Raw genomic sequence first — 16399 nt, 5'->3', positions numbered from 1 at the left:
CCCACTTTGCCCTGTTTGAATTCCTAATCCACAGAATCTGTCAGCAAAACAAAACAGTTGTTTTATACCACTAAATCTTGGGGCTATGTTGTGATATAACAATAGATAATCAGAACAGATTCTCTCTCTCTCACAATCCTTAGAGAAAAGCCAAGAGGATCATAGCGATGCTGACCTAGAACCCCAAGCCGACCTCTAAACGGCACCAACCCTAACTCCGAACTTCTTCATGTGCAAAATAATTATGTATCTTTATTGCTTAAGCCACCGTTAGTCAAAAGCATCCCAAATGATAGGCTACACTGCTGCTCAGGATCACAGATTCAGGTCAAAGCTCTCATCCTTTTTCCCCCTAGGCTCCACCAGCCGACTTGCCTGTCTTTCCACTTCAGGTCTTTCTCACCCTCCACAAACTGCCATCAGAGTGAATTTTCTAAAACACACTCTGAGCCCATCACTTCCTTGTTTAAATCCTCAGAGGTTCCCCATCACTTTGCAGTGGTGCATAGCTGCAGTAGGCGACAGAATTATCTGGAAGAACTTCCTAAAAATCTGAAAGTCTGAGCCATTCCAGTCCCTAAGAATCAGGTATGTGTATGTCAAAAAAACTCCCCAGGTGATTCTGATGACACGTCTAGTTAAGAACCAGGGAAATCTCCCCTCACCTTCCTCTCTCCAGGCAGAAATTAATGCTTCCTCTTCTGTGCTCCCATGGTAACTTCCTGACACTTTTCTTACCACATAACAATGTTTTAAAAATTTCTATCACTCTTACCAGATAAGGAAACACCAGAGGGCGAGAATCCTGTCACACAGAACATTGGATCCCCAGCACCTAACACGCCGTCTTGATGACAGTAAGCGCTCAAAAACGAATATACAACAATAAACCCCTAATGTTTCTGTCTCCAAAGGCAGGTCTGTTTCCTCTGAACATGACTCTCTGCCAACTGAGCAAACAGACCAAGAAAAATATAGACAACTGCAAATTAGACAAAAATGTGGGGTTTATCATTTACCAGGCTCTGGCTTGATCAGTCAAAGTGGCCTGAAAACCCAAGGGCCAATCTTTTTCTCCAACGATCAAGAAGCTAGAGAAGATACAATGGAATCTGACAGAGAAAACCACATTCTGAAAACCCTGGTCCTGTGACTTCATGTGCACCTTGCAAATGACTCTATGACCAAGCTGTGATTCATGCTCTCAGCAAATAACCAAGGATGACCTGCTGGAACCAGGCCAAAAAGTAAGTTTTATCAAGAGTGCTCTCCCAAGAAAGCGACTTAACTATATAACCTGCAGGGTGTAGTGGGCACGCTCACCAGTCACATAGAGGCGGACAATCTCTCATTTCCCCAAACTTCTATTCTCTGAAACATAATTTATCCCAATGTCAAGAGTATGTCTATACCACATTCTATAAAATAAACTTTGTGGTCTGCTTATTCACAAGTACATTGGGGGACAGAAGGATGATGAGAACTAAAATTTGCTGAACATATCTACTAGATGTCAGGCACTGTGCTAGGTACACCCATACCCTTTCTCATTTTATATCCATAAAAACCAACAGGTAATATTCTCTTTTTAGAGAAAACTGGGCTTTAGAGTAATTAACTTTTCCAAAATTATACCACTGGTAATGGGCAGAGCTGAGATGCAGACCACGATAGGTGGGGCCAGAGCCTACTTAATCCACTCCCTCTTACTTCTCCCCCAGGGGCTTATCCTCTCTGTGCTCTATCAGATCCAAGAAAAGAGGAAAGTAACGCTGCCGAACCCCATGCTAAGTACTTTGTGAGCATTAGCTCCTTTAATCTCCACCAAATCTATGACATGAATACTTTTCTCCCCATTTTACAGATAAACCCACTGATACTTGGAACAGTTAAGGAATGTGACCAAGATCACACAGTTAGCGGCAGATACAGAATTTAATTCAAAGATCACGTTCTTTCCACCTCCCCACGCTGTCCCTCTCCTCCACCCTAAATAAGTTTCATGGGGTTTTCCCCTAAATGACAGACACACATATAACAAAGAGAAAGGAATAAGCAATGAAGCAGTCCTGAAGGTCTTGTTAAATCTTCAAAGGCCTCTTCAGAAGTAGCTATCACCCATCCAGTGCTTTTCTGTCTGACAATCCTTCCCAGACGTGCGCTCTCATATGATCCTCATGGCATCCTGGAAAGGTAAGTACCAACACTCCCAATTTCCAGAGCAGGACATTAAAGCTCAGAGAGGTTAAGCAACCTGACCAAGGTTACACTGCTATGAAATGCTTGAAAAGTGGACTCAAAGCATGTTTTAGAGGCCAAAGCCCACCATTTTCCAACCTAACAAAGAAGGTCCTCTCGGGGACCCTCTGGCTCTGAAGAAAAAGGAGAACCCAGTTATTGGAAAAGATTCCGCATCTTAGGGAAGAAGTTTTTTAATGTATCTGGTTCTCCAAGGTAGACTGAGACAAGCTAGAAAGACTTCAAACATCTCCTTAAGTCCACCCCAACCACAGAGTGAAAGGATATTGTCCTTCCACAATCCACAACTGGAACACATGGAAACACATTGAAACAACACAAAGCCTAAGTGTTGTTTGATCTCACTATGACTCTGGTGGACCCGCCTGTGAGGAGGGTGGGGATCTGTGGAGAGTTTACAGCCAACTTCCCAATCAGGCCAGCACACACTCAAGTTTGTTCTTAATTCCTGTTTATTACTCTAACACATAAATGGGCACGAACCGTCAAGCCCCACTCCATTCCTTTCAGAAAAAAACTGGAGGGCTACTTTTCCACATCCACAGTCTAGAGGATGGGACGCATCACATTCTCTCTGCAAAAAGAGCACGACACCTCTTGTTTTCTTTCCAGGGAAATTAAACACCTAAGAAACCATAGTATGGTGGCAGAAACTTCAACAATAGTGAGCTTTTTGTTTTTGTTTTTTGAAGTATCATTCATTAAGCACATATATGCCAGATGCTATGCTGTGTTACAAGCATTATTCCTCTTGGTTTTTTTGTTGTTGTTGTTTGTTTGCTTTTGAGACAGTCTAGCTCTGTCACCCAGGCTGGAGTGCAGTGGCACAATCTCGGCTCACTACAACCTCCGCCTCCTAGGTTCAAGCGATTCTCCTGACTCAGCCTCCTGAGTAGCTGGGATTACAGGCGCCTGCCACCACACCCAGCTAATATTTGTATTTTTAGAAGAGACGGGGTTTCACTGTGTTGGCCAGGCTAGTCTCAAACTCTTGACCTCGTGATCTGCCCACCTCAGCCTCCCAAAGTGCTGGGATTACAAGTGTGAGCCACCGCACTTGGCCTGTCTCCCTCTTAATCCTTATAAAACTCTATGGAGATTTTTGTTGTTTATTGTTTTTTTCTTTTCTTACCTAAACACGAATTTTTTTTTTTTTTTTTTTTGAGACAGAGTCTCGTTCCGTCGCCCAGGCTGGAGGGCAGTGGCCGGATCTCAGCTCACTGCAAGCTCTGCCTCCCCGGTTTACGCCATTCTCCTGTCTCAGCCTCCCGAGTAGCTGGGACTACAGGTGCCTGCCACCTCGCCCGGCTAGTTTTTTGTATTTTTTATTAGAGACGGGGTTTCACCGTGTTAGCCAGGATGGTCTCGATCTCCTGACCTCGTGATCCACCCGTCTTGGCCTCCCAAAGTGCAGGGATTACAGGCTTGAGCCACCGCGCCCGGCCTTTTTTTTTTTTTTTTAGGGGACAAAGTCTCACTCTGTCACCCAGGCTACAGTGCAGTGGCATGATCATAGCTCACTGCAGCCTCGAACTCCTGGGCTCAGGTGATCCTACCTAGAGGAAATTACATTATTAATGCTAATTACAGGTAAGGAAGCCCAAACACAGATTGTTAAGGAATGTTCATGAAATCAACAGCTTCTCAGAAGCAGGGCTGAGATCTGGGCCCAAGTTTACCCAGCTCCAAAGCCAATGTTTTCATCCACTTGCCTCTACAAGCTCTCTTCCACCACCTACCTATCATAGCACCGTCCCATCAAGGACCTTTAAGATCAGAATACGTGGATCTGTAGACATGAACCCATTTTTGCCCCTGTTGAACTTTTACAAAACTGGTAGTTTTGGTTTCTCAGTTACCACTAGAATTAAGTCAGAGGGACCACAATTTTTTTTTTTTAGACAGAGTCTCACTCTGTCACACAGGCTGGAGTGCACTGATGCGATCTCGGCTCGCTGCAAACTCTGCCTCCCGGGTTCAAGTGATTCTCTTGCCTCAGCCTCCCGAGTAGCTGGGATTACAGGTGCACCTGGCTAATTTTTGTATTTTTAGTAGAGGCAGGGTTTCGCCATGTTGGCCAGGTTGGTCCCAAACTCCTGACCTCAAGTGATCCACCTGCCTCGGCCTCCCAAAGTGCTGGGTGTAGGCGTGAGTCACCATGCCTGGCCCAAAAATTTTCAAAACTACACATTTGATGTATCTGAATCACAAGCCTAAAGATGCAGTGTTTTATACTCATGGTTGTGATCCTATGGTTGATTCTGTAATTGTTATGTACTTAAAGCAAGTAAGGATATCATTAAAATGTTGTCATACGGAGTAAGACTTTAAAAGTATCTCTTCAATTACATATAATTGACCCTTTGCTGACTTTCTTAACAAGATTTTTAAAAATCCAGATTCAAGTAAATATTGAAAAGAATGCCATTTTAATTTCTTTGTCTGGCCATCCCACCCTAACAAAAGACTGTGACCTTCCTCTGCTACCCTGAAAAATCTAAGGTTTTTTATTCTTACTAAGGAAGTAGTGTTTCCTTATGTTAGAAAAAAATACAGGAAGATTACCTACCTCAGAAAAGAACTCGTCCATAAAAGCCGTGTTGTCGATAGCAATCTCGACCTCATCAGTATCATCATCCTGTGTCAACTGCTTCTGCAAAAGGCAAAACAGAGCAGAGTGAGACAAAAAACACAATAAATGGCTAACATTACTGAAAGCTCATGAAGTACCAGGAGCTATATTAACCATCTTACACATAATTTCCTTTGAAACTCATAACAGCTCTATGATGTATCAAACTCTGGTGTCTCAACGTCTGAAATTAAATCCTACCTCTACCAATTGCTGTTTTGTTTTTGTTTTTGTTTTTTCAGAGGGTGAGGGGGAGAAAGGGAGGAACTGGCAAGTTACCTATCTTGCTGTGCCTACGTTTCCTTATCTGTTAAATGCTGATAACACCACTACCTGCTTCATAGGATTGTGTAAGGAATAAAACAGATAATGAATATAAGACGCTTTTGCATGGTGCCTGGTACACTGTAAGTTCAACACATGTTAGGTCTTGTTGCTGTTGGTGGTGGTGGTAGTTACTGTAACTCACTACAGTTGAGGAACCTAAAACTTACGGAGGTTAGGTAACTTGGCAAAAACCACACAGCTAAAACATGGCAACAGAGTCGAACTCATCTTTTGGATCTGAACCCCAGGGTTGCTAAACCCTTCTCCACACTGTTCAAACAGGTTCCAGACACAATTCCTACAAAGCATAAGCTTTCAATCTTCACGTTAGGAGTAAAGATTTTCCTGTTTTCAGAAACCACCTATCACAAAGGAAACAATGCTATGTCACTCCCTGTCAGAAGCTCCTGTTTATAAGAAAGAGGAAGCTCTCCCCCGGCCCCCAGCCACCTCTGGGGACCTAAGCTTTCTCAATCTCATTCAACTTCCTTTGTAAAAATTCACAAAATGGTAATCTAAAGGAAGTGATTCCATTCCCACCCAGCATAAGGGCCTGAGCTGTTTCTACATTCCTCTCCAGTGTTCTTCCCAGACAGCTGCTGCACAGCACATTAATCTCTGATTTCTAAGCACAGAGAACTGACTGTTGTGAAAGGTGGAGGTGAGGCAGGAGATGAATCCCCCATACCTGCTTCTTCACAACTTTCAGCAGCCTCTGACCCTCTAAGTCCAAGATATATCACTCTCAAGCGCTCAGAACTCCATGGGCAATCAATGCTACCTGGAGCCTCTCTCCTTCACCCACTACCATCCCCCTGAATCCACGGCAGAAGTTGTTACAGGGAAATCCTATGGTTATTTGGGATTCTCCAGCCATGTGAAGAGTCTCTTGATCGGCTCCCCCAGCATCTCATTCTCTGGCTGGTCTGCAACAATCAGCATTCCCAGCTTAATAGCCACATTCAAGGGAGTTGAATTTGAGGGCACTGCTACCACCTCCCCGATTATCTTCCCGAAATTCAGAACTGACCATGTGCCTCTGCTACGTAACATCATCCAATGACAGCTCAACTCCTAGAATTTGAAGTCCCAGTGCCTAACAGAGCACATGGGGCCCTTTAAGATCCAGCTCCACTCATACTTCTCCTTCTATGATGCACACTCTAGACAAAGCAAGCACTCGGACGCACCATTTCCTGGACACACCATTCTTTTAGATCACTCTATCACACGAGGTGTCCTCCTGAAAGGCATTGGTCCAACTGACCAAAATTTCCCTAGCCCTTAAAATTCAGCTCAGACAACCTCTCTATGCCTGACCTGGGCATGGCTCCCGCATGCAAAAGTTAAAACCTCCCTAAGCTCCCACGGCACTTTGCACAAACTTTCGACACCAACCATCACAGCCCTTTACTCACCTGTCTTTCCACACCAACTACAAACTCCTGGAGATTCTGTTACAGTAGATACTTTGGGGTTTTCCGTGTGGGTGGGGGAGGGGCAAGTTTATGGAGGAGGACTCACTCTGCTGCCCAGGCTGGAATGCAGTGGCGCAATTACAGCTCACCCCACCTTCAACTTCCTGGGCCCAAGTGATCCTCCTGCCTCAGCCTCCCAAATAGCTAGGACTGCAGGCATGCACCACCAGGCCCGGCTAAAGTTTTTTATTTTTTTGTAGGGACGGGGGTCTCACTAAGTTCCCCAAGCTGGTCTCAAAATCCTGGTCTCAAGTAATCCACCCGCCTCAGCTTCCCAAAGTGCTGGGATTATAGCTGTGAGCCACTGCACCCAGCCAGAGTGGATACTTATATGTGTGTCTGTGTCTGCTTGAAACACCTTCGTCTGTGGAGCAACCCCTCATGCCCTCCACATGAGTTGGGGGAGGCGATCAACCATGACCCAAGCTCCCTGAGGAATCTGAATTGTGACAGGAGTCTGAAGTGAATGGGCCCGAGTCAGTCGATGGCCGCCCCCAGAGATGTCAGTGAAATTCCCAGAGCTGCCCTTGTTCCCATGCTTCCTACAACATCCCTTGGCTTTGGGCAGGTTCTACAGAACTTCCCTAGTCTTCTTTCAATGAGTTCAACAGTATCCTCCTAACATGTCTTTTTAAGTTCATTTGGCCAGACTTGGGTTTTGTCACTTGCACTTAAAACTGAGCACTGTACTTGTCATTAATTCATTTATTCCACATTTCCTGAGTCCTCACCCTGCACCAGGCATATAATAGAAATTTAACCAATTTTAGCTGAATAAATAACTAGCTTCCACAGAGACTGGCAGCCAGGATTCACCATCAGTTTCTAAAGTTTGAGACAAAATGTTCCCTTCATCAAGTATCACCAACTCTCAGGCCCCTCAGCAACCTCTAGAGAGTTCCAGCTCCCATGAAGTTCAATGTAACCTAGTCTTCCTCTAGGAGAGTGAGTTAATAAGCTTTTTGGGGAGTATCCTTTCTTCAGAATCATCTAGAGAATGACTGAGGGGACAGACCTCAAGTATACCGATACACACACTCCCCACACACACACGCACCCTATACATACACACACTCCATGCATACACCCGCCCACTCACACTCCACATACACACACCCTACACATGAACACATACTCCTGCTATTACACTCCACATATACTCACCCATACACCGGCTACATACAATCCTCATACACGCAATATCCCACACATACACCCATACCCCTTTCTAGTATACCCTCCTGGCACAGGGCCACACACACCACCCCTTTACTATTAGCTACCTGGCCATTACACATAATTCTACACATACACACCTACAATTCCATTCCATACAAATACACCTTACATACTCCCACATGCACCTACACCCCAGGCTCCCAAGCACACCCTACACACACTCCACACAGACACCCACACCCATTCCACATACACACCCTACATACACACCTACACATGGCACTCCACCACCTACACCTGCCACACCTATAACCCCTCCCCACACACATCTTACAAGCTCCCCACAGGACATAATCACCTGCACACCTACAACCCACACTCCAACACATTCCCTCCACACACATACAAGCACTCCACACCTCCCTCTACAATAATGCAAACACATTAGCCACACATACACATGTATACCCTACAAGACATCAATTCAGTCTTCAAACACATGTGTTAAGGAAATAGGAAGAGGCTACCATCATGGGATGGATTAAAGGAAGTTTCCAGAAGCTCGGAACAACTGTGACCTGGAGCACGAGAGGTAGACACCAATCACTCCATCATGACGTAAGTTCTCAAGACCCCCTAGTGTCCGTACAGGGATTCCCCACATCCACAATGGCTACTTCTTGGCTTTGAGCAGATCTAGCCAGGCAGCCTGGTGGCCTTCAGTGAGAATCTGTGAAACGGGCAAAGGGAAACCTAGGTCCAAAACCTGCTGTTACCAATTACTGGCTGGGATGCCTCAGTCAAGTCCCCAACCTCTCGGAGTTTCTAACCTGTAAGTAGTAATACCCCCACAGACCTTATGACCTTTATGAGGACTGAAAGAGATCACACATGGAAAGCACAATACCAGGCATATATCAGCGCCTAACCCCACTGCCCCGCTGAAAAGATGTGGGTGTACATGAGCAGAATCCCCTGTGAGTCATCACTGTCTGCATCCATCCTCATCCTCATCCTCCTCCTTCTCCTCCTCCACAGGAAGTTCTCAAACTAAAGGCTAAGTCAGTAAGATCGGCTCCATGGCAACATAATGGCCAGGGCTCTATACCACAGTCCATCGCATGCTACTGACTGAACATTAAACAGATGGTTTAACCCCTCTGAACCTCAAAAATATGGAATCAACCTAAGTATCCGTCAATGGATGATTGGCTAAAGAAATATGATAGATAGATAGATAGATAGATAGATAGATAGATAGATAGATAGAGGTAGACAGACAGACAGATAGATATGGCAGGGGAGTAGATGACAAGAAATTACTTAATGGATACAATGTATAATATTTGGATGATGGATACACTAAAAGCCCAGACCTCACTACTATGCAATATAGCCATGTAACAAAACCACACTGCTACCTCCCCTTAAAGTTACACACATGTAACACACCTCTGAGCCTCAATCTCCTCATCTATATAATAGGAATAATAGAGTATTTTTAGACCTTACTTGAGTAGCAGACCCTATACCACTGCAACAGCCTCCTGCCCATCCCCACCTCCATTATCTCTCCGGTCCAATCCCATTCATCCCTGTTTCCCAATACATGATGGTTCCCTATTAATTACTGTGCAAAAGTCCTCAGCCTGTCTGTCACAACCCTCTGGAAGCTGACCGTATTTATGCGTTTAGCTATATTCCCACTCTTCTCCCCCAGGCACCTTCTGTTCATCAATTTGATCTCCTCACTGTCTTCTGCACACATCCCATTGCTTCCTGCTCCTGGGCTTTCTTAATACCATGCCCTCTCATTCTTAACCACCACCAATAGTCATATTAGCACTGTGTCCCCTTATTCCCAACCACAACCAATATTCATATACTCCTCTGCTATCCAAATCCAACTCTCAAGGTCCAGCTCAGGTTCCATTTCTCCCACCAAACTTGCCCCACTTCATGTTTAACAAATAGTTTTATGAGTTGCCATCTCAACTTCAAGCTCAATTTTAACCAACTTGAGGTCAGGGATATTATCTCATAAGTGCTACTAGTAGCTCCGGCACACCTGACACAGGGCGGGGCACATAGAAAGCTGAAGTTGGTATCAACTGCCTGAATCTGCCTGTCACATGCGATGTGACTGCATGCCTACCAGCACTGCCAAAACGTACTCTTTGGTTTTACTGCAACAGAGAGAATCCCTGCAAAATCCACCTCCCTTCCCTGCCTCCTCCTTCTATAAAAAATATATGCTACCTGCCAGGGATGCTGTGAGAATTCAATATAATATTTTAAAGTTCCCTATGGAATGTAGAGAACACAGTAAGAACTCAAGAAAGCAACCATATATAAGATCTAGCCAAGTCAACTTCTGTATAGCTTTGACCTGGATATGAGTATCTTTAGATACAGGACTTTCAGAGCTGAATGCAATGTTAAAGATTTTACCATCAAATCCCCTCATTTAGAAAAGGGAAAACGTTGAGGTTGCATTCTGGGCCCCTAAATTCTTTTTACTTTCTGTTCAGAGAGGAGGTCTGGACAGAAACCAGGGGCAAACCAAGGCCCAAGATGAAATAATGAGTTACTAACACAGAAAGGCATAGAACCCAGGTTTCTGGATTTCCATTTTCCCATGCAGAGTTTTTCCCACTGTAGCATGCCACTTCCAAAAATACAAAATAACAACAACAAAGTTTGGTCCAGATCAGAAAATTCAAGGAAGAGGCCATCGTCGCATGTTATCTGGAGTCACATGAAACTGCAGCTACCAGCAGACTTCCCTACAGAGCAAGCTCAACCAATCCCAGGGCAAGGGCTCCTGCCCCTCTGACACACATGCGCTGTCTTGCAGATCTAGAGGCATCAGAATCCAAGGGCAAGGAAAGCACACAATGCTCTTATCTTCAGCCCACATGACTGAGCCAAGAAGAGAACTTCAGCATCTTTATCAAAGAATCAACGTATGTGGTAATAGGAACATTATAGGAGCTGCAATATCAGCCACAATAAAAAACATACAAGTAAACCACAAGCCCAGCCATCCACTTCCTCCCCTCCCCAACCTTCAGATGCCTCTCGCCCCAGGAGATGAGAGATATCACCAATGACTTAGGCAACACAACTCCAACCTGGGATCTATTTCCCCCGACCCTACCCCTCAAGTGTGCCCACAAATCCAGAAAGGACAGCCAGAGCTATGACCTCCTCTCTGGACAGAAAGTAGAAAGAGTTCAGGGGCCCAGAATGCAACCTCAAGCAACTGAACTGCAATTCCTGTCGCTCAGGGCTGTGTCTTTGTCTCAACTGCCTTCTCTATCATTGTTAGTCTATCTGACCACAGGTTCCTCTCTTCGTTAGCTCATATAATTTATAAAAATATCTGCAACCCATAGAGCCCCTAGTAGGTGCTAGGTGGCCACAAGACACTAGCTGCTTTGTGTACACCATGTCAATGAATCCCATCTGCAGTATGTAGTTGAGAACGTGCAGGTCAGAGAAGGTATAAGTTATTCAAGGTCTCCCAGCTACTGATTTGCCGAAACAGGGCTCAAGCTTAAGTCATCTGTCCTAAGCCCTTCTTATCGCACTGCACGCTGCTCAGGGCAGCCTGTCACTGAGAGCAGCTGGGGCCCAGAAGCTAAGCAGCCCAACCCTGCAGAAAGCATCCTGGGCTGAGAGAGAGGAGCTGTGGCCCTCTGGGGACAACTACTGTTTCCATTAGGCCTTTCTCATCAATTAACGAGGGGCCTGGCTTTCCAGTGCAGATTTGTGGAAATCCAGGATACTTCACATGTGCCTCAGAAACCCCACTCAGGGTACTCAGGGAGTGGGGAGCCAATGGGGGGACATAGCCGTCCTGAGCCTCACCCCCTCTTCAATCTGCAGAGCTTTACTTTTATCTGCTTTATACACTGGGATTGAATAAAGATTTCATTTTAAGAAAGAGTCCTCCTGTCACCAAAGAAAGAAAAAAGTTGGAAAAAATCACAGAAATAGATGAACAAGTGCTTTCTAAAAACAAAGAGTCTGTCCCTCCTTTCCACGTTAAAACACGTCTGCAACATCAGTTTAAATCATCAGTATCTCCTTGAGAATTTTTACAAATCAGAGTCGCAAGGCAGAATGAGACAAAGAAAAAGGAAGTCATCCCAGATGAAGAGCACACTGTTCACCAGCTCTGATTCTCTTCCTGCCACAGGTGCCAGACCCCAGGGAGACAAAAGGGTCCCAGGACAAGGCAGAAAGCCCAAGAGCCCCCAGGAAAGTTTCTGGGTCAAAGAAATAACAGAGGGGAAAGCGTATATATGGTCCTTAACTTCCCACAGTGGGGCATTAAAGGTTTGTGGGCCGGTAGGGCAGCACCCCTCCTGGCACAACCAAGTGAGTACAAATTCTTGCACCTTCTCTTCTCCAAATTTAAACAATTATTTGCCCTGGAGACACAGATGCTTCTTTATAAATCCAGATTATCTCCCAATAAATTTAACTCAAAGAGACAATGACACACCTGGATTTTTTGTTGTTATGTTTTTTTGTTTGTTTGTTTGCTTGAGACAGAGCCTTGTTCTATATCCCAGGGTGGAGTACAGTGGTGCAATCTCGGTTCACTGCAGCCTCTGCCTCCTGTGTTCAAGTGATTCTCCTGCCTCAGCCTCCCAAATAGCTGGGATTACAGGTGCATACCACCACACCCAGCTAATCTTTCTATTTTTAGTAGAGACGGGGTTTCACCATGTTGCTCAGGTTGGTCTTGGACTCCTGACCTCAGGTGATCCATCCGCCCCGGTCTCCCAAAGTGCTTGGATTACAGGCATGAGCCACCACACCCAGCCTGACACCTGGTTTTTCTTGTCCTTGCTACCCAGTTCTCCCAACTGCCTCCTTCCAGATAAGGGTCTGGGGACTCCTAAAGACAAACACCACCACTTACAAAGGTTACACAGACACACAGACACACACACACACGCACACACTGCCCAACATCTGGTTTTCCAGTCCCTCTTCTTTCAAGAGCCAGAAATTCTGAGTGTAGGTTCTCAACAGGCACCCCATGCTCTCTGTTTCCTATGTAAAGAGTCAAATGACTCTTCTCCAGTGCCCAGTTCTCTCACTAAGCTGTGCTTTCTCTTCCAGTGAAACCCTCTCAGAGGGCACACTTCCCCTTTTCACTTAATTCCATCTTCCCCAACACACTCATCAGATGAAAAGAGGAAATCGACAGATAATGATATCCTAAGTGAGCCTCACACTTTTACTTTGAAGAAAGCTCTAGCTGAACAACTGGAGGAAAGAATTAGCCCTATTTGAAAGATGAAGACATTGCAGAATAAATCCTATCAGTGAGCCCAAGGCTAGTGAGCCAGTGGACGACTGGACAAGAGTCAAGGTCCCTGAGGACCCCACTCCACTCAGTGTGCCCTAACAATAATAATAATAATAATAGATAACGTGTGCGTGTGTTGTTGCAGGCACTTTTGTGGTTTCAAATATATTAATTCTCCCATTAACCCTATGAGGGACAAGTATTACTTTCCCCATTTCCAGATGAGACAACTGCTTAATTAAACAATTCATCCAAAATGATTCAGCTAATAAATGACCTTATTAGGACTCACAGGCAAGTCTGTGGGAGCCCAGGGCTCCTGCTGTTCCCCACAACACGCACTTGAAGGCGCCCTCCCCACTCAGGCTCAGAGAACACGCTCTCGCTCATTTCAGGGGATGCCACAACATCCATAAAACTAAGGTGGATTAACCTATATGCATGAGTGAAAAAGATACCAGTGTATATAATCTAACTCAGGCAGTCAGATGTATCTCTGTACCTCTACAGAGATATGGAGCTGAAAACCTGGCTCTACCATTTAATAGCTATATGGTCTTAAACAGGTTACTTCACCGCTCTGTGCCTCAGTTTCTTCATTTGTGACATGACAAGAATAATCTGCTCATAGAATTGTTGCAAGGATTAAATCAGTACTACACATGACATGTTTAGAGCAATGCTAGGCACGTATTAAACGCCCTAGATCATGCCATCTAAAGCAGAAAATTGGGCCTTGTTTTTGCTAAGAGTTTCTGTCAAAGATGCAGTTCTAATGCCAATTCTTAGACAGTGACACTAGATGTCTCAGGAGGAGAGAATTTCATGTATTCATTGGCATTTACCTCATGTGCTTTAAATCTGTCATTTTTCTACTATATGCTTTTAAAGAAACAGAGCTCCCTCTCAATTCTTCTTCCACTACTTCTCCCAAATTTTGATATTTACCACTCTTGTGATCATTCATTTCTTATTCTTTTTCTCTTTTTTTTTTTTTTGAGACGGAGTTTCACTCTTGTTGCCCAGACTGGAGTGCAATGGCTCAATCTCGGCTCACCGCAACCTCTACCTCCCGGGTTCAAGTGATTCTTCTGCCTCAGCCTCCTGAGTAGCTGGGATTACAGGCATGCACCACCATGCCTGGCTAATTTTGTATTTTTAGTAGAGACGGAGTTTCTGCCATGTTGGCCAAGATGGTCTCGAACTCCCAACCTCAGGTGATGCACCTGCCTCGGCCTCCCAAAACTGCTGGGATTACAGGCACGAGCCACCGCACTAGTAGAACAACTAGTGATCATTTGTTTCTAAATAGTTTGTCATTTCTACTTTGATTTATCTTTAGCCCAAGAGTAACTTAGTAAGGCATTCTTACATTTCCAAAATGGATTCGCCTGGGGAGGACAATTATTGTATTAATTTCTAATTATATGACTGTTAGGAAATGGCCTATATGACTTTCAGTCTGTGACATTTGGCATTTTCTTTGTGTCTTAATACATGGTATTTCTTAATCTCCTATGTGTGTTTCAAAAGAACTTGCATTCTGTTTGTCGGATACAAAAATCATTGAAGTCCAATCCTCACATGCCATCCTACCTGCTTTTGCTTCTCCAGACCTGAGGTGAGTCTAGAGAAGGATAAAAAGTCCCAAGAAAGTAAGAAGAGGGGGAAAAGGCCCTCTAGGTAGACGTTATGTATACTAACAAGGAATCTGTGGCTACGAAGGTTAATTCATCCAGAATCACATAGTTAATAAGGAACACAGCCAAGATGAGAAACCTGGGTGGTCTAATCCAATGTTCACTCCTTCATTAACTCAGAGAGGCATCTCAGGGTCTCATCACCCATCAGCACAGCCACAATGTTCCATGCAAAGTAACAGATTCATTTGTTCATCCACTCAGCCAGCAGTATTTATTGCGCATCTAACATCTGCCAAGCAACAGTCCATGAGATACAATACCACATGACACGTGAGGACGGTGCTTAGCCCAAGGAATTATACACCCAAGAGAAGACGCAGTGCCCAACCTTGCCTGAATTCAAGGTCGAGCCTGGGGAAGATGGAAGCTTATTTGAGAATGTTGGCAGAAGTGACTCCTTGGATAAATTTTGAGGAATGAGTAGATTTACCCAAAGGAAACCTACAAGAAGGCCACTCAGAGTGAGAAGATCAGACCTTCCTGCTTTCTCTCTCATCCCAGGAGCCATTCAAGGAGATTCAAAGAAAGACTTCTTCTTCCTCCTGGAGATTTCAGGTGTCCTTTAGATCCTTCCTCCTCTACCCCACACTTCTTCCCTCTCTGACTTCCTCTCCCTTCCCCTGTCTCCTGTCCTGGCCTCTGGACACCACCACGGCATTCAGTTCTCAAGGACACAGGAAGAAGAAAGGAACTAATACTGTCTTACTCCATCCTCAGCCTTCTCCCCAACCCCTCCTTTCAGCCTCTGTCCCACAAGCTTCCTCCCCCTCATGGTCGTTCTAGAATACTTAAATAACAGTGACAACGCATAACCTTCATTGAACACTCAACATGTGCTGAGTAAGGATCCTTCTAAGATGTGTGCTTTCTATTGCCCATGATAGTTAACCCCTAGGCCAGTCTTCTGGGGATATTCCCCATCTTACAGCTGAGAAAACTAATGCGTAAAGACACCAAGTGACCTGCCCAAGATCCTGTGGACAGTGGGCACCTGAGCTAGGAGGGGTGCCTGGGCAGCTGGCTGCCGGGCCTTTGTCCTCAGCCATCTGGAGTGTTGCCTCTTAACGGCTGCTCCACTACCACCCCAGCTGTAGCAAGTAGCACCGGCCACAGGAAATGTGCTTCCAGAGTATTAGAAAACAGATGCTGGAGCCCTGCCGACAAGGTCACAAAAAAACAAGAAGAGACTAAGCAATTGTCAGATGGGCCAGAGGAAGCTAAGGAGACGTGACAACCAAACGCAATATGGTGTCCTGGATCGCATCCTAGAACAGAAAGAGGACATTAGTGGAAAAACTAGTGAAATCCAAATGAAGTCTGGAGTTCAGTGAATAGTAACGTACCAATATAAGTCTCTTAGTTTTGCTAAGTGTACACTGTAGTATAAAATGTGACCAAGTGAGGGAACCAGGAGAGGACTAGACAGGAACTCTTTGTATTATCTTTGCAACTTTTCTGTAAATCTAAAAGTAGGCTAAAATTTAAACATTTA

At 44.9% G+C, this 16399-nt stretch overlaps 1 protein-coding gene across 14 annotated transcripts in view; it reads right to left on the bottom strand.

Annotated features, from left to right (window-relative positions):
• The window catches only part of STX3 (syntaxin 3), a 51799-nt gene that overhangs the window by 27866 nt on the left and 7534 nt on the right, over positions 1-16399 (bottom strand). For all 14 annotated transcript variants that reach the window (XM_031653608.1, XM_021925698.2, XM_003909781.4 and 11 more), the window contains exon 2: positions 4829-4912. In XM_031653608.1, the coding sequence (XP_031509468.1) occupies positions 4829-4912 (84 nt within the window). The remainder of the gene's footprint in view (positions 1-4828; positions 4913-16399) is intronic.

Source organism: Papio anubis, chromosome 12 (genome assembly GCF_008728515.1).
Source record: "Papio anubis isolate 15944 chromosome 12, Panubis1.0, whole genome shotgun sequence".
NCBI lineage: Eukaryota > Metazoa > Chordata > Mammalia > Primates > Cercopithecidae > Papio > Papio anubis.
The sequence above is the reverse complement of the archived record's forward strand: the minus strand, read 5'-3'. Positions and strand labels throughout refer to the sequence as shown.